Below are 27,126 nucleotides of genomic sequence, written 5' to 3'. Positions count from 1 at the left end.
CCCTCCACCTGAGCCAGAATCTAACCTGGAACCCTGGCACTGCCACCCACTGTCCCTGGAAAATACATGTAAGGCTTTCTCCTCTGCCAGATGCCTAGTGAGGATTCAAAAGGCTGGAGAGGAAAATCTGCTTGTTGGTGGCCAGTCAGCAGGAGCCCTCGGAGCCCTCATTGTTGTTATTTAGCTCCTGCTGCTTCCTTAAACACACCTGCCTCCCTTTCTTTACTCATGCGTCCATTGGTGATGTGCTTGGATTTTGCCTCCACTTGGCAGGTGTGTGGGTTGGGAGCGCTGACTCTGGGTTCAGGTCCCAGCCTGCCACCTCCAGGCTGAGGTAGGTGAACTGCTGTCTCTCCGTCTGTTTCTGATCTACAAAACTGGGATAATAACCATTTCTTCTTCATAGGGAAATTGTGGGGATCGACTTAAAAACATGTAAAGTGCTGTGAACAATTTCCAACAGATAGTGAGTACTGCATAACTATTACTTTTTGTTATTCATTATTGTCACCATAATCATGATTCTGCTTCAAGTCCCAGGTCTGACAAAAGCCAAAGAAAACCCCAGAATAAGTTAGGGATGTGCTTAGGTCAAAGCCACCCCTCCAGGAAGCCTTCTTACTGGGCCTGAGTGCCATGATCCTTGGCACTTTGTAACTCTAGGGCAGGGGTGGGGAACATCAGTCCCGCAGGCCGTAAAAGGCCCTCGAAATCATTTGGTTTGGCTCTGCCAAGGCTTTAGGGGTGAGTTAATTAAATGTTTGACCAGTTATAGCAGGCTAATTTTTAAGTTAATAATTTTGTATGGCCCGCAAATGATGTTTAAATATCCATATGGCAGAAAAAGGGTCACCCTGAGCTAGAGGGTAGACAGAGCAACTGCTTAGTCAACCTGATCCAGGCACACATCCTAGCTGTATGACCCCAGACAGGTTACTTACTTCTGGCGCTCTCCCTCCCAGGAGCATGGCCAAGCCTCTCCCTTCCCCTCCCCATTCTCACAGGTGTCACCTTTACCTTCCTCACTCCTGAGCTCTAAGGGTCCTTCCTGAACCTCTATAGCTTGTTTCCTAAGCCCATTTCTTCTACGAATTAAAAAAAAAATAGTTACTTCTCTGTGCCTCATTCCCTCACCTGTAAAGGGTGTGTGTAATGTCATCCTCATGGGGGTCCTCCTGAGGCTTAACTGAGATGATGCATATTTCAGGCGCTCAGAGGGGTGTTCAGTAAATAAAGCACTGCTAAACCATGCTGTTGTCACTTTCCGCATTTCCTTACATTGCTGCCCAGCCATAGGCAGGCCTTAAGCCCTCCACTTCTAGGAAAGGTCGATCTGGGTGCCCCACTACACCCCAGCAAGAGGGAGCTTCGTGCAAATGATTGTTCCCTGAAATTGGCTGAAGAAGCAGCATCCCGCCTCCCCCAGAGAACGTGACCGGCCTTTTCCTCCCCACATTCCCTGGCAGTCCTGGACCTGGGCCCTGTGGCATTAGGGAAGATGCACGCAGTGGAACTCAGAGTGATATACTGGAATGTAGAATTCCCAAATTAGCAACTCAGAGCCGGGACTTCATAGTGAAGAACCTCTGGCTGAATGAGCCTTGACCGTCATTTTGTAGGAGCAGCTGCGCCTGGCAGCCCTGCCGAGGAAACACCTGTCCTCCCTTTGCCTGGCCACCAGGCTGTGGCTGCGGCCTCCTGGCTGCCTGCTGAGGAAGTTCTTTCCCTGCAGGAAGGGTTATTCCACCTGCTTCTGTGTGGCCACACCCTGCCTTTCTCTTTCACTTTCCTTTTCTTGCTTTTTTTTAATGAGTCACTTTTTATACCTTACCCCTGAGACACAATGAATTCGGGTGACTAATGATTTACGACAGAGTTTTCACGGTGATGGAAAGGTACATGGGATTTTCACAAATGTAAACCCAGGCAGGATGAAGGTAGAAGCTGTCCAGGCCTAAGTCACACAAAGGCCTTAAGAAGCCAGCTTTTAATATCAAAATTGTCCTGAGGTAGATCCCGCTTTCCTGATTGATTCAAGGCAGATTCCAATATTAGAATATTAAATTATACAGAGAGTGCATCCTAATCCTCTGGTTGATTTGAAATGAATTTGAATCAAGACAGCTTAAAAATAGCTTTTATAGCATCTTTATGACTTGATACTGTGGAGAAATAAACATGAAGCTAATGCCACAGAAGTCGTCCTCTGTTGATTCAGAAGCTGCCTTTGCCGGGAATTCGTTTAGTGATCATCTGAGAAGGTGCTTGCAATCTCCATGCAGCAGTTCATAATTCACAAACAGCCTATACGTAACACTCAATTAAGGACCCACAGAGGCATGTTGGCCAGATGACTGATGGACAGCCGAATGGAAATTCTGCACAACTCTGGAAAACACGGCTAAAATCAATCCCTTGTGAGGGAAATCATGACTTATTAATACATTCTCTGCCTCCACTGAGCCGTGAATCATTGCTTTCCTATCAAAAGCTAATAGAAAGCCAAGATTGGTAAAACTTCTTACAAGTCCCTGTGACCTGTCGGTGTAAAAGAGGCAGGACCAGAACTCGGACAAGAGCCTGCATGTCGCAGAGCCAGCACGTTGTAGCGCCAGCATGTGAAGTCTGTCCCACTCCAGCGGTGAGCAGCTGGCCCTGCACTGGAGGGGCCGGGGGTGGGGGTGGGGGGGTGGGGAGGAGGGGGGATGAGCACTTATTGTTTACCGACACCCAAACTCTCCTCCAAACCTGCCACCCATGAGACAGGTGTTGTCATTATTTATCTTACAAATGAGGAAATCGGGGCTCACAAGTTTCACGAAACTGCCAGAGGTTCCAAAGGACAGAACGGTCTGCAAGGTCCGGTGGGAGCTTGGAATCCTGCCTGACCTTCCCTCTGTTTACTTATTACAGGACCGTTGGGTCAGTCCTTGTTCAGGACTCCCAATGTCCAGTCCCTGGTATTGGGGATGGGGGTGGGAGCTCTTTTTACTGGAGGGGATAAGGGTCTGGACACAGTGGCTCTGCTCACTGACACCTCTTTCAGCTTCTTTTCTAGTCCCCTTTAGGCATCTTTGCTCCTATAAGAATCCTCACATTTTCTGTGACTTGGGACCTTAACAATAAATGGTGAGCCCTGGGGGCCTGGAGAGGGAAGAGGATGGGGCCGGACACTGCAGAGGAGCCCAGCTCTGAAAGTTCCCGCCCCTCGAACAATCCCCATTAATGATCCTGTCTCTGCAAATGCCGATTGATATGGCATGAAATTTGAACGTAAATGAGTTTTTACAGCTAATTACAGCTAATGCGAGCAACTTTCAAAATTGCCAAACATTCCTTCCAGAATAGTACAGTTTGCAACTATGAATTAGGCATAAAGAGCCAAATTTCATAAACATAATTTAGCATACAACAGAATTGTACTGCTAAGTGCTTTCCCACCGGCCATTAGGAGCTCCTCCAGGCGGCACTAATAGCACATGCCCATTTGGTCTCTGCTGGCTGCAGGCTTTGAAAGCCTGGAAGGCAGCGGAGGAGGCCGTCATTGCCCCAGGCGCTCAGCCGGAGTGGTCAGTCTCCATTTGCAACGAGGACCCATTGGGCACACAGCTCAGGCTCGGATTGGTGGCCCCTCCAGCGCTTCTGTCATCTTTCCCTGGTCCATTGGCCTCGCCACTTCTAAGCTGCTCATCGCACCTTGATGTTTTGTTCATGATCACCAGATCAATTCCTGACCACTGCAAACATTACAGTAGTAAAAACGTAGGAAGTGCTGCCCCACACCGATCCCACCCAACCACCCTCATCTGAAATCACCACGATGAGGAGTTGCGTGTATTTCTCTCCCATTCAGTTGGGGATACAAACGCATTCACCCACACCCTCTTATACATACACCATCTTTTTTTTTTTTTTTTTTTTTACAGAAACAGGATCATACAACACATCTTCCTGTTCATACTGAATATTTGGTGCCTTTCAATGTCACTATATGTTAGTCTGCCTCTTTTTTTTTTAACATACATACTATAACTTCTCCAGTCTCCCATCACTGAGCATTACAAACAGTGCCTCAGTGGACACTGTACTGTAATTTCTGCCCACAGACGCCACACACCTACATCTGAGGAGTCTTCGCTGGGTATTTCTGAAGGATACATTTCTACAAAAATGGTGCTGTTGGGTCAAGGGCACAATAAAATGTGAGAAGAGAGCATCTACCCTCCAAAATGTGGTGTATCTGTTTGCATCTACTAATAGTAAATGGAAATAGCGGTGTCTCCCCACCCTCGGCTGCGGGGAAACCTGGGTCACCTTCCTTCCCACCCCTAGTTGTGGACCTCACCTGGCAGACAGCCACACCTGCCCAGATGGGTCTCAGTTCCTGCCACATGCTTGCAGCTATGGTGTGAGCGCTCTGTCAGAAGTCTCCTAGAATTCTACTAACCAGCAGCAGCTGCTGTAAACATCTTGAACGTATTTCCTTTATGCTTATTTGAATCATTGTCATATGCAGAACTGCTTCATCTCCACAAAGGTCCCTCCTCTACTCTCTTGTAGCCACCCCCACCCCAATCCTTTCATCTCTGTTCCTACCTTAACAACCATATCTATAATTTGGTCATGTCAAGAATGTGATACAAATGGAATCACACAGCATTAAATATTTTTGGCTTTCTTTCATTAGCATGCTTCCTTAATGCCATTCAAGTTGTTGTATCAGTGGTTCCTTCCTTTTGTATCACTGAGTAGTATTCCCTGGTGTGGACGTGGTAGTTCCACCATCCACCCGTTAGAGGACATGCAGGTTGTTTTCTGGCTGGTACACATAAAGCTGCTATGAATATCCAGGGACAGATTTTTGAGTGAACATAAGTTTCTGTGTCTCTGGACACGTATCCAAGAATTCTGTCGCTGGGTCATATGGTGGTTGCATGTTCCGAGTCTAAGAAACTGCGAGGCGGTTTTCCAGAGTGGCTGCCGACTTACATCCCCCTCCACCTGTAGGTGTGTCCAGTTCCTCTGCACCAGAGCCAGCGTTTGTGTTAGTAACATTTTAAAATACTTTGGTTGGTTGGTTACCCCCCACCCCCTTTGCTGAGTAAAAGTGACATATTCCATTCTGTCCTTTTGGAAATTATACGTGTGTGTTTTTTAATAAATTTTAAATTTTGGAACAATTTTAGACTTACAATAAAAATTCCAAATACAATACAGAGAATTCCCATATACCACATACCCACTTCCCATACTGTTAATATCTTATGCAAATAGATATTACATAGAGTCCATAGTCAGATTCCCTTACTTTTTCCTTAATGCCCTCCTGCTCAGGATCCCATCTGGCATACCGCGCATAGCCTGTCTCCTCGTGGCTGTGGCCGTTTCTCCGACTTGCCTTGTGTTTAGTGACCTTGACAGCTTTGAGAAGCACTGGTCAGCGTGTATGGAATTTGTCTGATCTTTTCCTCATGCTGGGGTCATGGATTTGGGGAAGACCACACAGGTAAAGTGCTATTTTCGTCACAATCGCATCAGGTACACATCTGTCAACAGGACTTATAACCACTGCTGATGTTTGTTCAGTTTCTCCAGTGGAACTTACTCTCAGAAGGCGGTCACTACACACCTGAGGGCGGGGGAATATGCCCCACCCCCTTGAAGGCAGAACATCTGTAAATTCGTTGTTACTCTTCAGTAGGGGAGATCTGCGGCTGTCTCCCACGTGTATTTGTTTACTTAATCATTTACATTAGTTGGACTCATGGATATTTTTATACTTCGAGTTATAATTTAATACTAGTTTTGTTTTCTTAAATTGTTTTGTTTGGCCACTGTGTCCCTTAGACGTGCCTCCAGCATTGTGAGGTTTTGAGCACTTGCTTATTTCCCCGGCTCTGCAAGATACCCCAGGCTCAGCTAGTAAATTTCCTGCCCAGCCCTTCAGTCAGTCATTTCTCCATGGACCCATCATCTGTCTTGCTGGAGAAAGGTGTGAGAACCCAACCCGGATACTAGGCGTGCTCATTGCTACTATGTGTCCGTGCTTCTCAGGCACTCCCAGCTGACAGAGCAAAGAAATGTGTGCTGGATACTAACCTGTGTGTTTACACATCCGTAAATATTTCCGTATGTAACCATTTGCTTCGATATTAAGCTAAACATGAGTTCATTCTGATGTGTCCAACTCTAATCTATTACCACATAGATCATTCTAGCCTCCTCCCTTTCCCCTACCTTTTTTTTCTGCATTTTTTTTTACTGAGCTATATAATTCACACACCATAAAATTCACCCCTTTAAAGTGTAAAATTCACTGGTTTTAATATGTTCACAAGGCTGTGCAGCCATCCACTGTCTAATTGCAGACATCTTACCATTCCACAAGGCAGTGGTCGGCAAACTCATTAGTCAACTGAGCGGCAGCCGCGGTTTGCCGACCACTGCCATAAGGAAATGCTGTGCCCGTGAGCAGTCAGTCACCTTTCCCTTTCTCTCCCAGCCCCTGACAAGCAATAATCTTCCTTTCTCTGTGGATTTGCCTGTTCTGGACATTTTGTAGAAATGGAGTCATATAGTATGTATCTAACAACTTTTGTATCTAACAACTTTTCACTCTGCATAATGTTTTGAGGTCAATCCCTGTTGTAGCATGTGTCAGTACTTGGTTCCTTCCTATGACTGAATAATCCACTATATGATGTACCACATTTTTTTTATCCATTCATCAGTTAATGGACATTTAGCTTGTTTACACTTTTAGGCTATTGTGAATAATGCTGTTATGAACATTCATGTACAATTTTATGCAATAATGGGCATTTTCATTTCTCTTGACTTATATACCTAGGAGTAAATTGCTGGGTCATGTGGTAACTATATGTTTAACATTTTGAGGAACTGCCGAAGTGTTTTTCCAAAACTGCTGCACCATTTTATATTCCCACCAGCACTGTATAAGGGGTCCAGTTTCTCCAAATCCCTGTGAACACTTGTTATTTTCCATCTTTTTTATTTTAGTGGGTGTGAAGTGATATCTCGTGGTTTTGATTTGCATTTCCCTGATGGTTGATGATGCTAAACATCTTTTTATGTACTTATTGGTCATTTGTATACCTTCTTTGGAGAACTGTTTGTTCAAACTATTTGCCCATCTAGCAATTTGGTTATTTTGTTGTGTGTGAGTGTGTGTGTATGTGTGTGTGTGTGTGAAAATGTTTATTTCCATTACGCTAAGTGAAATAAGCCAGTCAGAGAAAGACGAATATTACATGGTCTCACTCACATGTGGAATCTAATGAACAAAATAAACTGTTGAACAAAATAGATCCAGAGACATAAAAGCATGGAACAGACTGTAGAATCTCAGAGGGAAGGCAGTGGGTGGGAAGAGATCAAACAAAGAACTTGTATGCATATATGCATAACCCATGGACACAGACAATAGGGTGGTGAAGGCACAGGGATGGCTAGAAGGAGTCAATGGGGGGAAAAGGGGACATGTGTAATACTTTCAATAAAGATTAAAAAAGTAATTTAAAAATGTTTTTTCTTCAGCCCCAATGACAGAAAAAAAATGATTTGGGGGATGGAAGGGATAGGGCAACTATTAAATGTAGTGAAGAAATTTCATAGGCCTAAAGAAACTACTAAAAGGAAGAATGAATTAGATTTATATAGTGAATAGAATCCTACTTATAAAAAGACAAATCAGCTTGAATTTCTGAATAATCAATAAGATTCAAAGTGACAATTTTCTTTTTAATTTTATTTTATTGTTTAAAGTATTACAAATAGTAGTACATATATCTCCTTTTTTTCCCCATTGACCTTCCCCAGCCTCCCCTAACCCCTGTCGCATGTCCTCATCCCACCCCCCCAGTGTCTTGTGTCCATTGGTTGTGCTTATATGCATGCATACAAGTCCTTTGGTTGATCTCTTTCCCACCCTCCCCAACACTCCCCAGCCTTCCTGCTGTAATCTGACAGTCTGTTAGATGCTTCACTGCCTCTGTATCTATATTTTTATTCATCACGTTATAATGTTCTTTATTTTCCATAAATGAATGAGATCATGTGGTATTTTTCTTTCATTGACTGGCTTATTTCACTTAGCATAATGCTCTCCAGTTCCATCCATGCTGCTGCAAATGGTAAGAATTCCTTCTTTCTTATAGCAGCATAGTATTCCATTGTGTAGATGTACCATAGTTTTCTAATCCAGTCATCTGCTGATGGGCATTTAGGCTGTTTCCAAATCTTAGCTATTGTAAATTATGCTGCTATGAACATAGGGGTGTATATATTTTTTCTGATTGGTGTTTCTAGTTTCTTGGGATATATTCCTAGAAGTGGGATGACTGGGTCAAATGGGAGTTCCATTTTTAGTTTTTTGAAGAAACTCCATACTGTTCTCCACAGTGGCTGCACCAGTCTGCATTCCCACCAGCAGTGCACGAGGGTTCCTTTTCCTCCGCATCCTCACCAGCACTTGTCATGTGTTGATTTGTTGATGAAAGCCATTCTGACAGGTGTGAGATGGTACCTCATTGTCGTTTTGATTTGCATCTCTCGGATAATTAGTGACTTTGAGCGTGTTTTCATATGTCTCGGCCTGCCTTCTGTCTTCTTTTGAAAAGTATCTAGGTCCATTCCCCATTTTTTTATTGAATCATTATCTTCCTTTTGTTAAGTTGTATAAGTTCCCTGTAAATGTTGGAGATTAAACTTTTATCGGTGATAACATTGGCAAATATATTCTCTCATACAGTGGGCTTTCTTGTTGTTTTGTTGATAGTTTCTTTTGCTGTGCAAAAGCTTTTTATTTTGATGTAGTCCCATTTGTTTATTTTCTCTTTAGCTTCCATTGCCCTAGGAGCAGTATCAGTGAAGAAATTGCTTCAGTATATGTCTGAGATTTCGCTGCCAATGGATTCCTCTAGTAGTTTTATGGTTTCCCATCTTATGTTTAAGTCCTTTATCCATTTTGAGTTTATTTTTGTGAATGGTGTAAGTTGGTGGTCTAGTTTCATTTTTTTGCATGTATCTGTCTAATTTTTCCAACACCATTTATTGAAGAGACTGTCTTGATTCCATTGTATATGTTCATGCCTCCTTTGTCAAATATTAATTGGGCATAGTGGTTTGGGTTGATATCTGGATTCTCTATTCTATTCCGTTGGTCTATATGTCTGTTTTTGTGCCAGTACCAGGCTGTTTTGAGGACAATGGCTTTGTAATACAGCTTGATATCTGGTATTGAGATCCCACCTACTTTGTTCTTCTTTCTCAGGATTGCTGCAGCTATTTGAGGTCTTTTTTTATTCCAGATGAATTTTTGGAGAGTTCTTTCTAGGTCTGTGAAATATGCCGTTGGTATTTTAATGGGGAGTGCATTGAATATATAGATTGCTTTGGGTAGTATGGACATTTTAATGATGTTGATTCTCCCAATCCATGAACATGGTATGTTCTTCCATCTGTGTACGTCTTCCTCTATCTCTTTTTTCAGTGTCCTGTAGTTTTCTGCGTATAGGTCTTTTACCTCCTTAGTTAAGTTTATTCCTAGGTATCTTAATTTTTTTGGTGCGATAGTAAATGGGATAGCTTTTTTAGTCTCTCTTTCTGTAAGTTCACTATTAGTGTATAGAAATGCCATAGATTTCTTGGCGTTAATTTGGTATCCTGCTACACTGCCGAATTCATTAATTAAGTCTAATAATTTTTTGATTGAGTCTTTCGGGTTTTTTATGTACAATATCATGTCATCTGCGAATAAAGACAGTTTTACTTCTTCTTTTCCAATTTGGATGCTTTTATTTCTTCTTCTTGTCTAATTGCAATGGCTAATACTTCCAGTACTATGTCAAACAGGAGTGGTGAGAGTGGGCATCCCTGTCTTGTTCCTGTTCTTAGGGGAAATGGTTTTAGTTTTTGCCCATTGAGTATGATTTTGGCTGTGGGTTTATCATATATAGCTTTTATTATGTTGAAGTATGATCCTTCTGAAATTCCCACCTTGCTGAGAGATTTTATCAAGAAAGGGTGTTGGATTTTGTCAAATGCTTTTTCTACATCAATTGATATGACTATGTGATTTTTATCTCTCAATTTGTTTATGTGATGTATCACATTTATTGATTTTCGGATATTGTACCATCCTTGCATTCCTGGGATAAATCCTAATTGGTCATGGTGTATGATCTTTCTGATGTACTGCTGGATCTGATTTGCTAGAATTTTGTTAAGGATTTTGGCATCTATGATCATGAGGGATATTGGCCTGTAATTCTCTTTCATTGTGTTGTCTTTACTGGTTTTGGTATTAGGGTGATGCTGGCTTCATAGAATGAACTTGGAAGTGTTCCTTCCTCTTGAATTTTTTGGAATAGTCTGAGGAGGATAGGTTTTAGTTCTTCCTTGAATGTTTGGTAAAACTCCCCTGTAAAGCCGTCTGGCCCCGGGCTTTTGTTTGCAGGAAGCTTTTTGATGACTGCTTCAATTTCTTCCATAGTTATTGGCCTATTGAGATGTTTAGATTCTTCCTGATTGAGTTTCTGAAGGTTGGATTTTTCTAGGAATATGTCCATTTCCTCCAGGTTGTCTAGTTTGTTGGAATAGAGTTGTTCATAGTATTTTTTAACAATCCTTTGTATTTCTGTGGGGTCTGTTGTTATTTCTCCTCTTTCGTTTCTGATTTTGTTTATTTGAGTCCTCTCTCTTTGCTTCTTGGTGAGCCTGGCTAGACGTTCATCAATCTTGTTTATTCTTTCAAAGAACCAGCTCTTGGTTTTGTTGATCTTTTGTATTTTTTTTTTGGTCTCTATATTGTTTATGTCCGCTCTGATCTTTATTATTTCCTTCCTTCTGCTTACACTGGGCTTTTCTTGTTGCTCTCTTTCTAACTCTTTGAGTTTAGGGTTAGGTAATTCATTACCATTATTTCTTGTTTTTTGCAGTAGGCTTGTAGAGCTATGAACTTCCCTCTCAAGACTGCTTTCGCTGTGTCCCATAGATTTTGGATTGTTGTGTTTTCATTGTCGTTTGTTGCCATGATGTTTTTTATTTCTTCCTTGATCTCTCTGGTAACCCAGTCATTGTTCAATAACATGCTATTTAGCCTCCAGCTGTTTGATTTTGGGGGGGGATTGTTTTTATTGTAGTTGATTTCTAGTTTTATGCCATTGTGATCTGAGAAGATGCTTGATATGATTTCTATCTTCTTGAATTTGAAGAGACTTTGCCTGTGACCCAATATATGGTCTATCTTTGAAAATGACCCATGTGCACTTGAGAAGAATGTATATTCTGTGGCTTTGGGGTGAAATGTTCTGAAGATGTCAATTAATTCCATCTGGTCTAGTGAGTCATTTAAGATTTGATGTTTCTTTGCTGATTTTTTGTTTAAAGGATTTGTCCAATGGTGATAGTGGGGTATTAAAGTCCCCTACTATGATTGTATTGCTGTCAATCTCTCCCTTCATATCCTCCAGAAGTTTTTTTTATGTATTTGGGTGCTCCTGTATTGGGTGCGTATATGTTTACCAGAGTTATTTCTTCTTGTTGGATTGCTCCCTTTAGTATTATGAAGTGGCCTTCCTTATCTCTTTTTATGTCCTTCACTTTGAGATCTAATTTGTCAGATATAAATATTGCTACCCCAGCTTTTTTCTCATTTCCATTCACCTGAAAAACCTTTTTCCATCCCTTCACCCTCAGTCTGTGTGCGTCTTTTTTTCTGAGGTGGGTTTCTTGTAGATAGCAGATATGGGTCTTGTTTTCTTATCCACTCAGTTACCCTATGTCTTTTGATTGGGGCATTTAATCTATTTACATTTAAAGTTATTATTGATAGGTACTTATTTGTCGCCATTTTTATTCTTTACCTCTGTGTTCCTTCTTCACTTCCTATTTCTTTTTTTTACAGCAGACCCTTTAGCATTTCTTGCATTGCTGGTTTGGTGGTAATAAACTCCCTTAGTCCTTTTTTGTTTATGAAGCTCCTGATTTCACCCTCAATTTTGATTGATAGCCTTGCTGGGTACAGTATCCTTGGATTCAAACCCTTCCTTTGCATGACTTTGTATATTTCATTCCATTCCCTTCTGGCCTGATGAGTTTCTGTTGAGAAATCAGTTGCTAGTCTGATGGGGGATCCTTTGTAGGTAACTTTCTGTCTCTCTCTGGCCGCTTTTAAGATTCTTACTTTGTTGTTGGCGTTTGCCAATTTAATTATAATGTGTGTTGCAATTGGTCTTTTGGGGTTCATTTTGTTTGGGACTCTGTGAGCTTCTTGGATTTGTGTGAGTTTTTTTCTTCCCTATATCAGGGAAGTTTTCTGTCATTATTTCTTCAAACAGGTTTTCTATTCCTTGCTCAGTTTCCTTTCCTTCTGGAATCCCTATTATGCGGATGTTGTTTTGTTTCGTGTTGTCCCAAAGTTCTCTTAGACTCTCCTCCTGCTTTTTAATTTTTTTTTTCTAGAAGCTGCTCTGCTTGGGTATTTTTTTCTACCTTGTGTTCTAGCACACTGATGCGGTCCTCTGCTTCCTCTAGTCTACTGTTGATGCTTTCTATTGAGTTCTTTATAGCAGCGATGTCATTTTTCATTTCTTCTTGGTTCTTCTTCATTTCCTCTTGGTTCCTACACATATTGTTGAATTTGTCTTCCATTCTTTTCAGCCACCTTATCACCATTTCTCTGAATTCTTTCTCTGACAGGTTGCTTGCCTCCATTTCGTTTACTTCCTTTTCTGGTGATGCCTGCTTTTCTTTCATATGCGGTCTGTTTCTTTGTCTCCCCATGGTCTCTCTTCTCTGGGTGTCTGGTTATGTAGTTCTCTCTCCTTTGTTGATTTAAAGGCACAAAGTACAACACAACAAGGCACAATGCACAAGGCACTGAACACAAATGTATTCATGATACTAATACCCCCTAATAAAGGTGACCACCAGATAAAAGAGTATTAGGGGATAAGAAAGAAAGAAGAGGAAAAGGAGTGCAAAAATGATATGGAGAAAAAAGTAAGAGAGAAAAGAAAGAAAATAAAAAAGAAGTGGGGGGAACTATTTATATGTGGAGAAAACTCCAATAGAACAGCCACTAATCCCAATAAATGCAAGCAACAAATACCTAGAGATGAATGCAAACTACAAACAACTAATATCAGGCAAGGCAAGGAAAAACAGAAGCAAAAAACAAAACAATAAAACAAAAAGAAAAAGTGAAACAATCTCATAAATAAGCATAAAAAATACCAATATAATCAACAATCAAGCAAGCAACAAAAGGACAGAGAGGAAAAAAATTTGGATAGTGAAGAAAGAGAAGAGAGAGGTGTTTATGGACCTAGAGCAGGGGATTGGAAATTAGATATATAAGTAGGATGAATTTTTAACAGGGTAAAAAGAAGGAAAATCTAAAACAAGAGTAGGGTAAGAGAAACAGGACAACAAAAGGGGGAAAGTGAGGAAGAGAGTGTTGGCATAAAGGTAAAGTTGAGATAGAGTAAAATGATGCTAAAGGAAAGATGAAAATAAAATGTAGAACACTAATCCCAAAATAAACTAGAGAAAATAAAATGACACTTTTTTAAAAAAGGTAAAATAGTATTAATAATACTGATTAAAAATAAAAATGTAATAATTAAAAAGGTAAAATCAAGTGAGGAAAAAAAGAAAAAAATTAGTTTCTTAAGTAAAAGATGAAAATAATTAGCCACCCGCCACTGCACCTGACCACTTCCCTGTTGGCTGGTGCATTCCAGTGGGAGCTAAAACTAAACCCCATCTTAGGAAACAGGGTTATTCTTCATGTGGATGACTCTGTGCCGAAAGCATGGGAACAACGAGAAAAAAAAAAAGAAAAATGTGCAGTAGTGAATGTCATTCACTTCCTCTACTGTTCTGTTTGGCATGCCTGTTTCCTAGTCAGGACAGTATTGAAGTTCCCTGCATTCCACTGCTCCTTAGTGTTGTAAGCCACAGTCCTGATTTTCAAGCAGGCAGTACTTGTTTCTTATACTCCTTTATTTGTGTTTACACAAGAGTCACTTTGTGATTCAACCCCTGGGTGGCAATGTTTCTGGATTGCCCTCTGGGTCTATAAGTCCTCTCTAGCTAGTGTTTTGATTTTGTTTTCCCAGTCGCACTTAATACTGTTTGGGGGAAGGGGCTGCCCCAGAGCTGGTTCTCTGATCGTTATTCCCCATTCTGATCCCCAGGTTCCACAGAAACAACTTTCCCCTGCAGTCTCTTAGAGTGTCCTCAATTGGGTGATTCTAAGTATCGGGCTTAGTAATCAAAAGCAAGGTTTTAAAGAGAAAAAAAGAAAAAGAAAAAAAAAAAAGCCAGAGTAAGTGCACAAACTTGACTTTTAGCCTCTGGCACTGCGCGCAACTCTATGATCATCTCTGTGCATGTCTTTTTTCCCTGGCACTAAGCAGCCGGCACACTGGTAAAAATTTCACGCTGCCTTTTTGCGCCCAGTCCAGCTATGGGTTGATTTTTAGAGTTCCTTTCTGCCAGCAGCCTGTGGATCCCCTTCCACATTCGTGGATCATGGCCGCGGATTTTGTCGGGCAGAGACTTCCCCCAACCTCTAGATCCTGTTTCGCACATTTCTTTCTCCAGCCTGGATCGCAGACCTCACCTTTCCCTAGGCATAATCTGACCTTTCCTTGAGAAGGTGCAGAGCTCCTCCGAGTCAGCATATTCACGCTGCCTGAGATCCGGTGTTCCTAGGTTTGCAGTTGGTCCCTGGGTGTTCTGTTGGTAGAGTCGCGGTATGTATAGTCTTTCAATAACAGCCACTCTCCCCTTCAAGATGGTGTGGTCTCTGCGGTAGAGCCCGTTGCTTCGAGAGAAATTTCAGCAGCAGTGTAGGCTGCCCCGGTCAGGGGATCCCAGTCCGGCAGTCCCCAACAGTCCCTTGGAGTATAGCTGACCCTCACCCACAAATATACACTCCCTGTACGTCCACACACTCTCCTCTCATTCTCTCACACGCTATCTTGCAGTCTGCCTTCCCATCAGCAGCCATCTTCCCAAATCTTGACAATTTTCTATTGCAGTCTCATTCTTAATGTTCTCCCAGAATCTTTAATCCTGGGAGAAGCAGAGCAAAATATGGCCAGAGGTTTCATAAACTTTTTTCCAACATTATCCCACCAGCCATCAAAGGTAATTAAAGATTTAGCCATGGCAGATGCGAGCTCCAGGTCAATTCTCTCCATTCTCTTTTGCTCTCCATTTTAGTTGACCTAACAAAAGCTTCTGACATCACACTTAAAGCACCTCAAGATAAACCAGAATAAGAAATCCCATTTACTTCCCTACTCAGTTCAAAGCTATGTTTTATTTTTAAAGCAGTTGCATATTTTGTTATGCACTGTAATAGATTGTGATGAACTGACGGTTGTAAAGAGTTAATAAATGTATGGGCCTCTTAATGTGCAAAACCAAATAATTCCTAAAAGAGTTGTAATCTTTTATAAATAATCTTTAAGTTTCCTGTAAATGCAAAAAAAAAAAATTGAACAAATTATTAAAGCCTATACTTAAGACAAAACACATAGGAGGTGGGGCAGAGTATCATTTTGAGACCTATCTTAGCTGGTTTCTGGGTGCTTTGTGGCAAGATTTAATCCCGCTCTAGAAGCCTATGCTTTCTCTGTCCCCTAAACCACAAGCCTTTCTGGTTATTTCTTTTTGTTGTTGAATTGTAAGAGTTCTTTTTTATTTTCTGGATATTAGATCCTTCCATGGGTTATCTTTCATTTTCTTGATAATGTTCTTTTCCAATTTTTAAAATTTTGTATGAAGGCAAATTCATTATATTTACATGAAATGCAACTTTTTTGTATTCCCATTCCTTCATGTGGTGTTTGTCTCTCTGTTTGACTTATTTCACTTAGCATAATACTCTCTGTCTATCCATGTTATCTCAAATGATAAATTTCATTCTTTTTATATATCTAAATAATATTTCATTGCATATACATCCACATCTTCTTTATCCATTCATCTATTGATGGACATCTAGGTTGTTTTCATATCTTGGCTATTTCTTGTAATACTGTAATAAATGTAGGGATGCATATATCTTTTTGAATAGGCGTTTTTGTTTCTTTGGCTAAATGCCCAGAAGTGGAATTGATGGATCATACAGCAGATCTATTTTTAATTTTTTGAGGAATCTCTATATTGTTTTCTACAGTGGTTGCACCAGTTTATAATCCCACATGCAACAGTGTGTGAGGGTTCCCTCTCCACATTGTGCTAACACTTATTTGTTGGTTAATTGATGATAGCCATTCTGACAGGTGTGAGATGATACCTTGTGGTTTTAATTTGCATTTCCCTGATGATTAGTGATGCTGAGCATCTTTTCATTTGTTGGCCATCTGTGTGTCCTCTTGGGAGAAATGTCTATTGAGGTACACTTTCCATTTTTTATTTGGATTGGATTTTTTTTAGTAAGTTATATGAGTTCCTTATGTATTTTGGATATTAACCCCTTATCTGATGTCATTGACAAATATCTTCTTCCATTCAGTAGGTTGTTTTTTCGTTTTGTTGATGGTTTCCTTCACTGTGCAAAAACATTTTAGTGTGATGAAGTCCCCTTTGTTTATTTATTCTTTTGTTTTCTTTGCTTGATCAGACATATCCAAAAAAAAAAGTTGCTATGAGTGATGTCAGAGAGTTTGACTGCCTGTGTTTTCTTCTAGGAGTTTTAGCGTTTCAGGTCTTACATTTAAGTCCTTCATTTATTTTCTGTTTATTTTTTATATGGTATAAGAAGGTGATCTAGTTTCTTTCTTTCTTTCTTTCTTTTTTTTTTTTGCATGTATTTGTCGAGTTTTCCCAAAGTTGCTTAATGAAGAGACTATCTTTACCCCATTGAATATCCTTACCTCTGTTGTCATAGATTAATTGTCCATATAAGCAAGGATTTATTTCTAAGCTCTCTTTCCTAGTCCATTGATCTATATATCTGTTTTTATGCCAGTACCATGCTGTTCTGATTATTGTAGTGATGTAGTATAGTTTGATATCAAGGAGCATCATACCTCCCACTTGGTTCTTTCTCAAAATTTCTTTGGCTATTCAGGGTCTGTTATGGTGTCATATAAATTTTAGGATTAGTTATTCTAATTCTTAGAAGAATACCACTTGTATTTTAATAGGGGTTATATTGAATCTATATATTGCTTTAGATAGTAAACACATTTTAACAATATTAATCCTTTCATTCCACAAGTGGGTATAGCCTTCCATTTATTTATGTCTTCTTAGTGAAGGTTTGGAAGTGGTAAACTTTTAGTCTTTATGTGTCCAAACATGTATTTATTTTGCCCTTAAACTTGAATGATGGTTTAACTAGGTATAAAATTTGATGTGTGTAGTTATTTGCCCTCAACATTTTGAAGATATAACTCCTTGATTCTGTTATTGCTCAGATGCCCCTATCTAATTGTCATTCCTTTGTAATATTTTACCATGTTATCTTAAGCTTTTTTCTCTTTCCTGCTCTACAATTTTACTGTGATATGAAAAACTCTCAGCTATTATTTCTTCAAATTAGTCTTACTACTGTTTACTCATTTCTCCTGTTCAGTTTCTTTTGAGAACCTATTGATACCTCTTAATCTATCTTTCAGGTTCTTTGAACTGCTTGTTCATATCACTTGTGTCTGGGTCTCCGTGTCGTCTTCAGTTCAGTTCCTCAATTCTACCTTTTAATTCACTAATACCACATGAGATCTTTTATTAGTGCCAAGTCTAGAATGTATGCCACTTGTTGAGAGTTGCTTTTGTTTTAAATTTTAATGGTAATGTCTTTTATGTCCACCATTTCTAAATTTTTATTATCAACTATTCTCATTCAATTTATGCCTATTTTGCTTCATAACAAGTATGGATGTTAGTCCTTTACTTAAATTAACCCATTTACTTAAAATATTTCCCAGGCAGTTTTATATCATTGATTTAATCTGGAATGAATTTGTGTTCCTAATTGAAGAGTTTGTAGACCATCTTACTTTGCATGAGATTTCTTCATGGGTGGTGGAATTTTTTAATTTCAGGTTCAGTTTGAGTAAGAGATTTTTTGGTTTTGTTTTTCTCCTATTTTCTCTCTTGATTAACTTCTCCCCGTCTATGGTTTCGTTTACTCCACCCCAGCCACCATCCAGGTCCAGGCCTTATAATATAGTGATTTATTGGGAAAATGTGTTTCAGTTCCTCGACTTGAGCCTGTGTCTTCCTTCCTTCCTAGACCATAGGCTGCTATAAGCCCTAGCCCAGTGGTGTGCTAGAGAAAGCTCCTACCAGCTCACAAAAATCAATGATTAAATTTTAAGGAATCGTGTGAGCTAGTTGTTAAATAGCCATAGTTTAAATTATACGAACTCACCATTAAGTAAATTATATTAAACAGTAAAGGTAATAAATACTCAAAACTTAGCATTTTCTAATTATCTTGCCATAGATTACTAATATCCGCGCTCTCAAGGTTGCAGCCTTTGTGTTCGTGTAGTGGAAACACTATAGCATGGTGCTCGAGGCATCTCTTCCTGCTCCGGTTCAATAACATCATGTTGGTCATTTGAAAATGGCCATGATAAGAGTGTTTAAACCATGGAGATTAGGAAACATTACAAATCAGGTCTTTTTTTTGTGTGTGCATGTGTGCAAAATACTTGTTTAACATACCAGCACAGCATTGCCCTGGCCCCAGGCATCGGGCAACAGGCAACAGCAGTTTTCTTCAGTCTCCTCCCATAAATAGGCACTCCTGCCACCTCTATTTCAAACGGGGATCAAGCTTCATTTCCTCCTCTCACAGAAAGTGCTTTCAGTCTCGATATCTTACCATAAAAGCTTAACTCCCAGAAGCAAAGTAACCCCACTCATTGCTCTGCCTTCCTATTTTTTTTCTGGTCCATAGCATTATTCATTTGGATGTTAAGGTTGCCTCTATCCTTCGGTTTTCTTTTTTATGTGTTATCCATCATTGCTTTAAGTTTGAGGTGGGAAGATGTACATTAAATATTGAACATGCTGTTCTATCTTGACTAGAACTCCATCGACATTATTTTTCATAGACATATAACTTGGATTGTATGGCTCTCATAATGCCCTCAAAAGATTTCCTTCAGCCTTCGTCATCTCTCCCCATCATTCACCTTCTGTTCCTTGTCTGTTTTTCCCTAATACTTTCCTGGACCAGTTATTAGGACAAATATGATAACATCTATAATAATAAAAGCATAATATGCTAATTAGACCAGACGGCCGGACGACCTTCTGGACGAAGGCAGGGCTGCGAGGGCCAAGGCAAGCCGCCGCGGCTGTGAGGGCCAAGCCTCGTGCACGAATTTCGTGCATCGGGCCTCTAGTTGTATGTATGAGCTATCCTTGAAGATTCTGGATGTCACATATGCTGCCTCTTAATTATTATACACTGAATAATAGTATGTGTGTAATATAATAATATATTACTGTCTAAACAAGAAAACATTGGAGCCCTCAGTTACCTAAATGGAAATCCTTGGCCCCCTAATGTTTTTTCCCTTTCCTGCAGGTGTCAAAGCTGTGTTCTCGGGCCACTACCACAGGAATGCTGGGGGTACCTACCAGAACCTTGATGTCGTGGTGTCATCTGCCATCGGGTGCCAGCTGGGCAACGATACCCATGGGGTCCGAGTCGTGGTGGTCACCGCTGAGAAAATCATTCATCGGTACTACAGTTTGGACGAGCTGAGTGAGAGGGGAATAGAAGGTGACCTGATGGACTTAATGAAGGAAAAATGATTGCCATTATGATCCAGTCACTTCCACTGTCTTAATTTTGCCAGAAACAGCAGCTGCATACAATCACTTCTGAATAAAGAAGTATCCAGGCAGATTTGTGAATTTATGTCCTTTGCATAAATCAGAGAGCTGGGTCCCATTCTGAATTACATTTCAAGTAGAGCTGCCTTCCCTTTAAGAAAGAGAAGGGGCTGGATGAGGGTTGGAGCCTGGGAATAAGAGAATAAATGATGCTGGAATATCTCTGTGTGAGTGTTTGAATAAATTTTCCTAATGATGTGTTTCTCAACTATCTCAAATTCTCTGTTTTTGAATCAAATTGTTTTCTCGCAGCATATGGTGAGTGTCTACCTATGGACCTCAATCCCAACTGTTATCCAAGTGTAATCTTGGGTAATTCCTCGAACAAACTGCATCTAATCAGTTAAATTGTAGTCATGGCTCTGATGCTTGGCAACAGGAAGGACATCTCCTTTCCCTCCTAACAAAGCAGACAACTCTCCTCCTACCAGAGCTGTGTAGGCACACTCACTTTAACACGGAGCTGTCAGATGCCGAGGCCTATGCTGGTGATGCAGTTGGCACAAGTCAGAGCTGAGTTTGCCTTCTTGGTGACTAGAAAAGTCATCTTTGCACATAAATTAGCCATCTATAAAAGTCTCATCCGAGAGGCCAGAAGCAGAGCCCTAAAGTCGCCTGGCGCACATTCTGAGTTTATTCACACTGGATACTGCAGGAACTCCACAGGTTGCTGTCCTGTGCCATCAGAATGACTCTCCATTCCTGAGACTCTTCACCGTGTTGACTTTGACAGGAAAAGTGGGAATTGAGACAAGAGTTCTCAAAAGAATCAAAGCAGAAATTTCAATGGGGCAAAAACTGCTTTCAGCCACTTTAATGGAATTGGCGCCGACTTTGATTCACTGCCCCAGTGCAGTGGAGCGAGGATGGTGAAATCGGCATTGTTTCCATGCAGTCTGCTTTGCTGCGTCTTCTCCGCAGCTCCTGACACTGTTATTTCATCCATGTGGTCTGCTTCTGCAGATGTCCTGATGGACAGGGAACGTGGGTACTCCAGTCCTGCCAGGAACACCTCACAGCGTCACGCAGCAGCACTCCCTCATCCTGAAATGTCTTCAACAACCGGCTGCTTACAAATGAACTGCAAAACCCATTAAGACTATCTTGTTAAGAAGTTTTTGTCAACGTAGCAAAACCATGAGAAAGTAAATAGAAAGATAATTGGATATGTAAATTCATAAGGAACAAAAGACAAGAAGTTAATTATACTATAGATCGGTGACACACTATAGCTCATTGATATGTGGCACAGGAAAATTAAAAATGTTCAAAATTAGAATGCCCTTGTTTGGGGATTTTGCTGCGTTCTTGCTTTGTATTCATTTTTTCTTTACAACAGGTGTGGAGATGAGTTCAGGAAGAGGAAACTCAGTAAGTGGCGTAACTAACAGCCACACGTGTGGGGCGTGGGAGGTAACACTGAGGATTAGGTACCAGGATCATGTGCCCGGACCATAAAGGCAGGCGTGGGGCTCCTGGGAAGGGGAGAGATTAAGCACAATGGCCTGACCCAGTCATCTCTGTGGTGTCACGGGTGCAAACGCTATGGGCTGTGGCACCGGAGTTTTGGCAGAGGATACAGAGATAATTAAAAGCAACAGAAATTAAATTTACTAAGCCTCCTTCCCAAAAACCTAATAAGTAAAAGAACTGATTCAAAACACAGCAAGAATATGCTAACAATAGGGAATCCTGTGAAACTCTCACCATTTTTAAAGTAACCAAACAGCAATATTTTCATGGTGAGAGGCTCAGGAGGAAGTTAGGAAGTGATTTTGTAAATATGTATCATTCTGATAATAGATAAGTACCAATGCATTCACTTATGATTCCTTTTTCTTTAAAAAAAGGATGGTAAACAAGTGCCTTCTACTGTGAAAAACAAGAAAACACTCATGGTCATAAGTGCTATGGTTTTGGGGTGTTTATTCTGTTCTAAATGCTGTTTGAGGTGCTTTGGTTCAGAGAGGCTGTGCCACTTGGCCAAGGTCATACAGCTCTTCCGTGGGGAAGGACGGACCAAGAAGCTAGCAGCCCCACTGCTAAGCCTGTGCTCCTGGAAAAAGTTTTTAATGGTGACAGTGGCTCAGTAGGTTGGGCGTCGTTCCATGTACCAAGAGGTCACCAGTTCAATTCGCTGTCGGGCACAGCCCCCAGTGGGGGTCATACAGGCGGCTGCTGATTGATGTTTCTCTACCTCTATCTCCCTTCCTCACTCTGTAGAATCAATTTTTAAAAAATGTACCAGCTTTGCCCTTGCCAGCATTATAATATTTGGCACCTTTGACCATCTCTCCTGGGCAAGAACCCAGTGTTAGCTGGAGGACCTGGGACTTCATCTGGGGTTCACAGAGCCCCTTCTCTGAATTGCATCAGGTTCATGGTGGCATAGCCTGCCCCAGAAGCAGATTGTTGCAGATGAAGAATTTTCACTGGAAGAGATGGGAAAACAGAATCCTATATAATAAAAGGCCAATATGCAAATTGACTGAATGGCAGAACAACCAGTTGCTATGACAGGCACTGACCACCAGGGGGCAGATGCTCAATGTAGGAGCTGCCCCCTGGTGGTCAGTGTGCTCCCACAGGGGGAGCGCCGCTCAGCAGAAGCCGGGCTCACGGCTGGCGAGCGCAGTGGTGGTCGTGGGAGCCTCTCCTGTCTCCACGGCAGTGCTAAGGATGTCAAACTGACGGCTTAGGCCCCTAAGTGGTCAGTCGGACATCCCCAAGGGCTCCTGGACTGCGAGAGGGTGCAGGCCAGGCTGAGGGACCACCCCCCCGCCCCAAGTGTACAAATTTCGTGCACTATAATGGGCCACAGGACACAGCTCTGCCCACAGTGGTAAATGCTATCAGTGGTAAATGCTATCCTGTTTACAGTTCCTGCCCCAGGGGTAGGGAACTTGGCATTCTCTCCACGCAAGGAGTGCCACTGAATGCTCCCCCTTCCAATTAGTCATTGTAATTGGGGGGAAGACAGGAGGCTGCCAAAGGGGAAGGTCATTTAAAGTGATCTGAAATTGGATGGCCAAGACTCTTTGCAGGCCCAGTGGGGAGATGATCATCTAACTGCTTCACTTTTTACAGTAAGTTTATCGCTAGTCTTCAGTGATGTTTCTCCCGAGGTTGGAAAATGGGTGGGGTGGGGTGGGGTGAATCCAGTAAACTTTATGGAACAAGCAGACAGAACATTTCATCATAGCTTGTGCTTTTCAGCATTACGAGATTGTGGGTTCCTGATAGAGTGATAAGGCAAACACTGAGGTTTATTTTATGTACTTGCAAAAGATGCCAAGTTATGTACATCTGTAGAAACTATATACACATAATACAGTTTAATGTTATAGTCTATGTTCTAACATGAAATCTTTTGAGAAAAGGTAGCAAAACATCATTTGCATTTACTTGAACTCTTAAAACTTATTCCCCACGTAGTGCCTAAAACAGCTATGTGAGTCATGAAGTTAAGTGGCAATATTGTATTAAGCTGGGGGAGATGATTAGGAATAAGTTGTCAAGGTAAGTTCTGTTAAAAGCTTTGTGTAATAGACACCAGGGATTTCTTGTTCTGATAACCTTAGCAGTTTTGGTTGCATGTGCAAAAGATAGTAATTGACAAGTGATACTGATTTTTCTTATAACTTCACAGAATACTGTCTTATGTCATCAGAGAGCTCATATATGGTTGCTAAGAATAATGACTTCTAGCATCTTTCTAGAAAAGATTTACTTACTAAATTCTCTTTTTCCTCTCACTGATGTTTATTTCGATTATTCTTTTTAACATTAGTGACCATACAAGCACAAAATGTGCAGATTGATTTTTCCTTTAGGTTTTATCTATGTAAATAAAGTTTATTGAATATGAATAATTATCAGATACCTTTCATTCTTCTTCATTATTCTCCTCTGATTCTTGTCTGTAAAAGGTAATTTTCTTCATTAGAGTAACTTTGCACCTCACCTAAAGTCCAGACTCCTTCCCATGGCTTTCCAGGCAGGCCCCACTCACTGCCCCACTCTGCCTCTCAGCCTCGTTCGCGCCGCCTGGCCCCTGCTGGCCATCCCACTGCCGTTTGCACTGGTGTTTCCTCTGATGGACATTAACTTCTGGTCATCATTTTGATCTTGGTTCAAAAATCACTCCTGAGAGTGGCCGGCCCTCACCACCCTGTCTGTGGTCCCGCTCTTCATCCCCAGGCAGCACCTCCTCACTCCCTTGTACTTCCCTCAGAGGCATCATGAAGACTCTCTTGGTGTGTATCCCCCACCAGCATGCAAGCTCCAGAACAGCAAGGACTTGTCTGTCTCATGCTCTCTTCCCAATCTGTGCCTAGCTCTGTGCCTGGGGCACCAGGAAGCTGCTCAGTGCATACTTGGCAATGAATATGGAATAAAGTGAGTAAAGATATATGGAAGTGGTGACCATCCCTAGAGAACGGGTGGCCATCTGGCTTCCACTGAAGCCCTGCCTCTGGGCTGACCATCTGGGTGTGTTTGGGACCGTGAAAGAGCAGAGGTAGGGTGTAGCTTACTACTCTGCCATATGAAAGTCTCTCCTTGGGCCTTAAAATTGTCCTTTCAGACGTTCATAGAAAAATTAGACAGTGTCGTCTCTTATACGGTCTTTGAAATATGGAATTTGCTTTTCTTGAAACTACCACTGCAACATCATATTCTCAACTACATATCCTAGCTGTCCCAGGTTTCCTGAAAAGCCACTTAAACGGAATTGCACCATACTTATCATGCACGCTGCACTTCTCCGTCTCTCACGTTTGTCAGACAAGCCACGGGCCCCTGAGGGCAGGATCAGCATCCTTTCTCATCACCTGGCCCAGGGCCTGGCATACCTTATAAATATTTGTTCACTCCCTACTGATGTACTCCACTCAGCGACCCTCCCATATCATGAGCCTTCCCTCTGATTATTCCTCCATCCCCAAGACCCTGCCAAGCCCATACCACACCCTGTGCTAAGCACCAGCAAACAGCACCCTTTGACTTCATTGAGAGCATTAAATATTGATGCTTCCTATGTCCCAGGCAGCCTTCTCTGTACCCTGCTGTCCCTGGGGTGCTTTGACACCAATAGCATTAATTAGCACTTTTGTGATGATAACTTCCACATAAACCGTATATGAGGAGAGCCCTGGCCAGTGTGACTCAGTTGATTAAGCATTGTCTCATGCACCAAGGATTTGCTGGTTCGATTCCCGGTAGGGGCACATGCCCAGGTTGTGGGCTCGATCCCCAGTAGGGGGCGTGCAGGAGACAGCCCATCGATGTTTCTCTCTCACATCAATGTTTTTCTCTCTCTCCCTCTCCATTCCCCTTCCTCTCTGAAATCAATAAAAAACATGGAAGGGAGGAAGGAAGGGAGGGAGGGAAGAAGGGAGGAAAGGGAAGGAAGGAAGGAAGGAAGGAAGGAAGGAAGGAAGGAAGGAAGGGAGGGAGGGAGGATGGATGAGGTGAATTTCTAAGCGGTGGAGTCACATATGCCAAATGCCAGCTGGACAGCATGACAATGCCCCAAAGATGACTCGGGCACACCATTCCAAAAAACGTAATTCATCTCCCTTCTCATAACACTTTGTCGTCTGCTGTGTTTCTCTTCTGCTGTTCCCGGTCTTGACGAGAGACATCGCTGCACCTCTGCCTGGAACAGGAAACCCAGCCCCACCCCTGCCTTTGCCCCATGCGCCATGTCTGATCTCTCACCGCTGGGAATAGCCCAGTGCCCTGGATCCGCGGCACAGTGGTTGACACCCAGAGCTCCAGACTCTGAACCCAAATCCCATCCGGGCCACTGTGGCTGCCTATCTCGGGGCAAGTTTTGAACCTCTGCAAACCTCCTCTGCACAACAAAATAATGGCACCTGGGTGAGGGTGAAGTGACTGCCTGTTGAGCAGTCAGCCCTGTGCCAGGCACACAGTGGGCACTCAGTAAATGGCATCCCCATAGTATGGCTGTCATCCAGGTCACTGAACCATTGCTACAGCCTCCAAACCAGTCTCCCTGCCTCTGCTCTGTTTCCCCCCATCCAAGCCAGGGAAGGAGGGGGAGGCGAGGCAGGGAAGGGAGGTGGGAGGAAAAGTTGTTGTCTGGGACTGAGTTCCAGTCTGTCACTCAATAACTCTGTGGCCTTGGGCAGGTAATGGCCTGTTTGGGGTACTAGGTTTCTTTATCTATAAAATAGGTACAATATAGTACCTTCCCTATAAGGTTTAAATGAGCTCCTTCCTTCTTTCCTTCCTTCCTTCCTTCCTTCCTTCCTTCCTTCCTTCCTTCCTTCCTTCCTTCCTTCCTTTTTTTCTTTTTATTGATTTCAGAGCAGAAGGGAGAGGGGGAGAGAAGTAGAAGCATCAATGATGAGAGAGACTCATTGATCGGCTGCCTCCTGCACGCCCCCTACTGGGGATCGAGTCTGCAACCCGGGCACGTGCACAGTCCACAGGCTGGCGCTCTATCCACTGAGCCAAACCTGCTAGAGCTGAGCTTATTTCTTAATGCACTGGCATAGTGTTTGGTGCAGAATATGCACACGATAAGTAATAATGATGATGCTGACTGTCATCAAACATTACACGTTTGATTTTTCACACACCACCCCTCCCCCCCGGAACAGATCCCTGCAGTACCTCACAAGGGGCTCACTATTTCCCGACAACTATTTTCATGTGTTGAGTCTTCCAGATTGGCTCCTTAAAAATAGATTTATATTCCTGAATTCCTAGGATATGATTGTTGGTGATGATTACCAAAGGCCCTGAGAATGGCGATGGCAACTAGGAAAGGGACAAGAGAAGGGGGGGGTGCAATGACAAGCAAGCAGCAGTCAGTATTTTTATAATTCAGCCTCGAAAGGAAAAAAGCAGCTGCCCCGGGTCAGTAGAGGAGAGGACAGCTGAGCCGCAGGGAAGCCAGCTAAATGTCCAGTCACTCTCCTGAGTGCTTCACCTGCGAAAGCAACCCAACCAAGTAAGTACTGTTGTTGTCCCCATTTCACAGATGAGGACACTGAGGCACAGAGACGTTAAGGAACTTGCCCAAGATCACACAGCTTGCAAGTAACAGAGCTGGAGTTCAAACCCAGGCCATGTGGCTCTATCTCTTTCACTGCAGAGGTAGCCTGCCAGGGCCTGGCCCCAGGGCAAGCCTGCAGCCTCCTGCAGCAGAGGGGTAGGAACAACAGACATGCCCCCTTAGCTGCTTAGGGTGGGCCG

The 27,126-nt window shown here is 42.1% G+C and overlaps 2 protein-coding genes across 8 annotated transcripts in view; one reads left to right on the top strand and one right to left on the bottom strand.

Annotated features, from left to right (window-relative positions):
• The window catches only part of CPPED1 (calcineurin like phosphoesterase domain containing 1), a 125,151-nt gene extending 103,969 nt beyond the window's left edge, over nucleotides 1-21,182 (top strand). For 3 of the 4 annotated variants that reach the window (XM_080678989.1, XM_080678990.1, XM_080678991.1), the window contains one exon: nucleotides 19,589-21,182. In XM_080678989.1, the coding sequence (XP_080535115.1) occupies nucleotides 19,589-19,818 (230 nt within the window). In that variant the 3' untranslated portion in view covers nucleotides 19,819-21,182. The remainder of the gene's footprint in view (nucleotides 1-19,588) is intronic. The other variant, XM_080678992.1, reaches the window with a different exon arrangement.
• SNX29 (sorting nexin 29) overlaps nucleotides 1-27,126 on the bottom strand; it is a 580,852-nt gene that overhangs the window by 48,705 nt on the left and 505,021 nt on the right. The gene's annotated exons all lie outside the window — the stretch shown is intronic.

Source organism: Plecotus auritus, assembly GCF_963455305.1.
Source record: "Plecotus auritus genome assembly, chromosome: 7".
Taxonomy (NCBI): Eukaryota; Metazoa; Chordata; class Mammalia; order Chiroptera; family Vespertilionidae; genus Plecotus; species Plecotus auritus.
The sequence above is the reverse complement of the archived record's forward strand: the minus strand, read 5'-3'. Positions and strand labels throughout refer to the sequence as shown.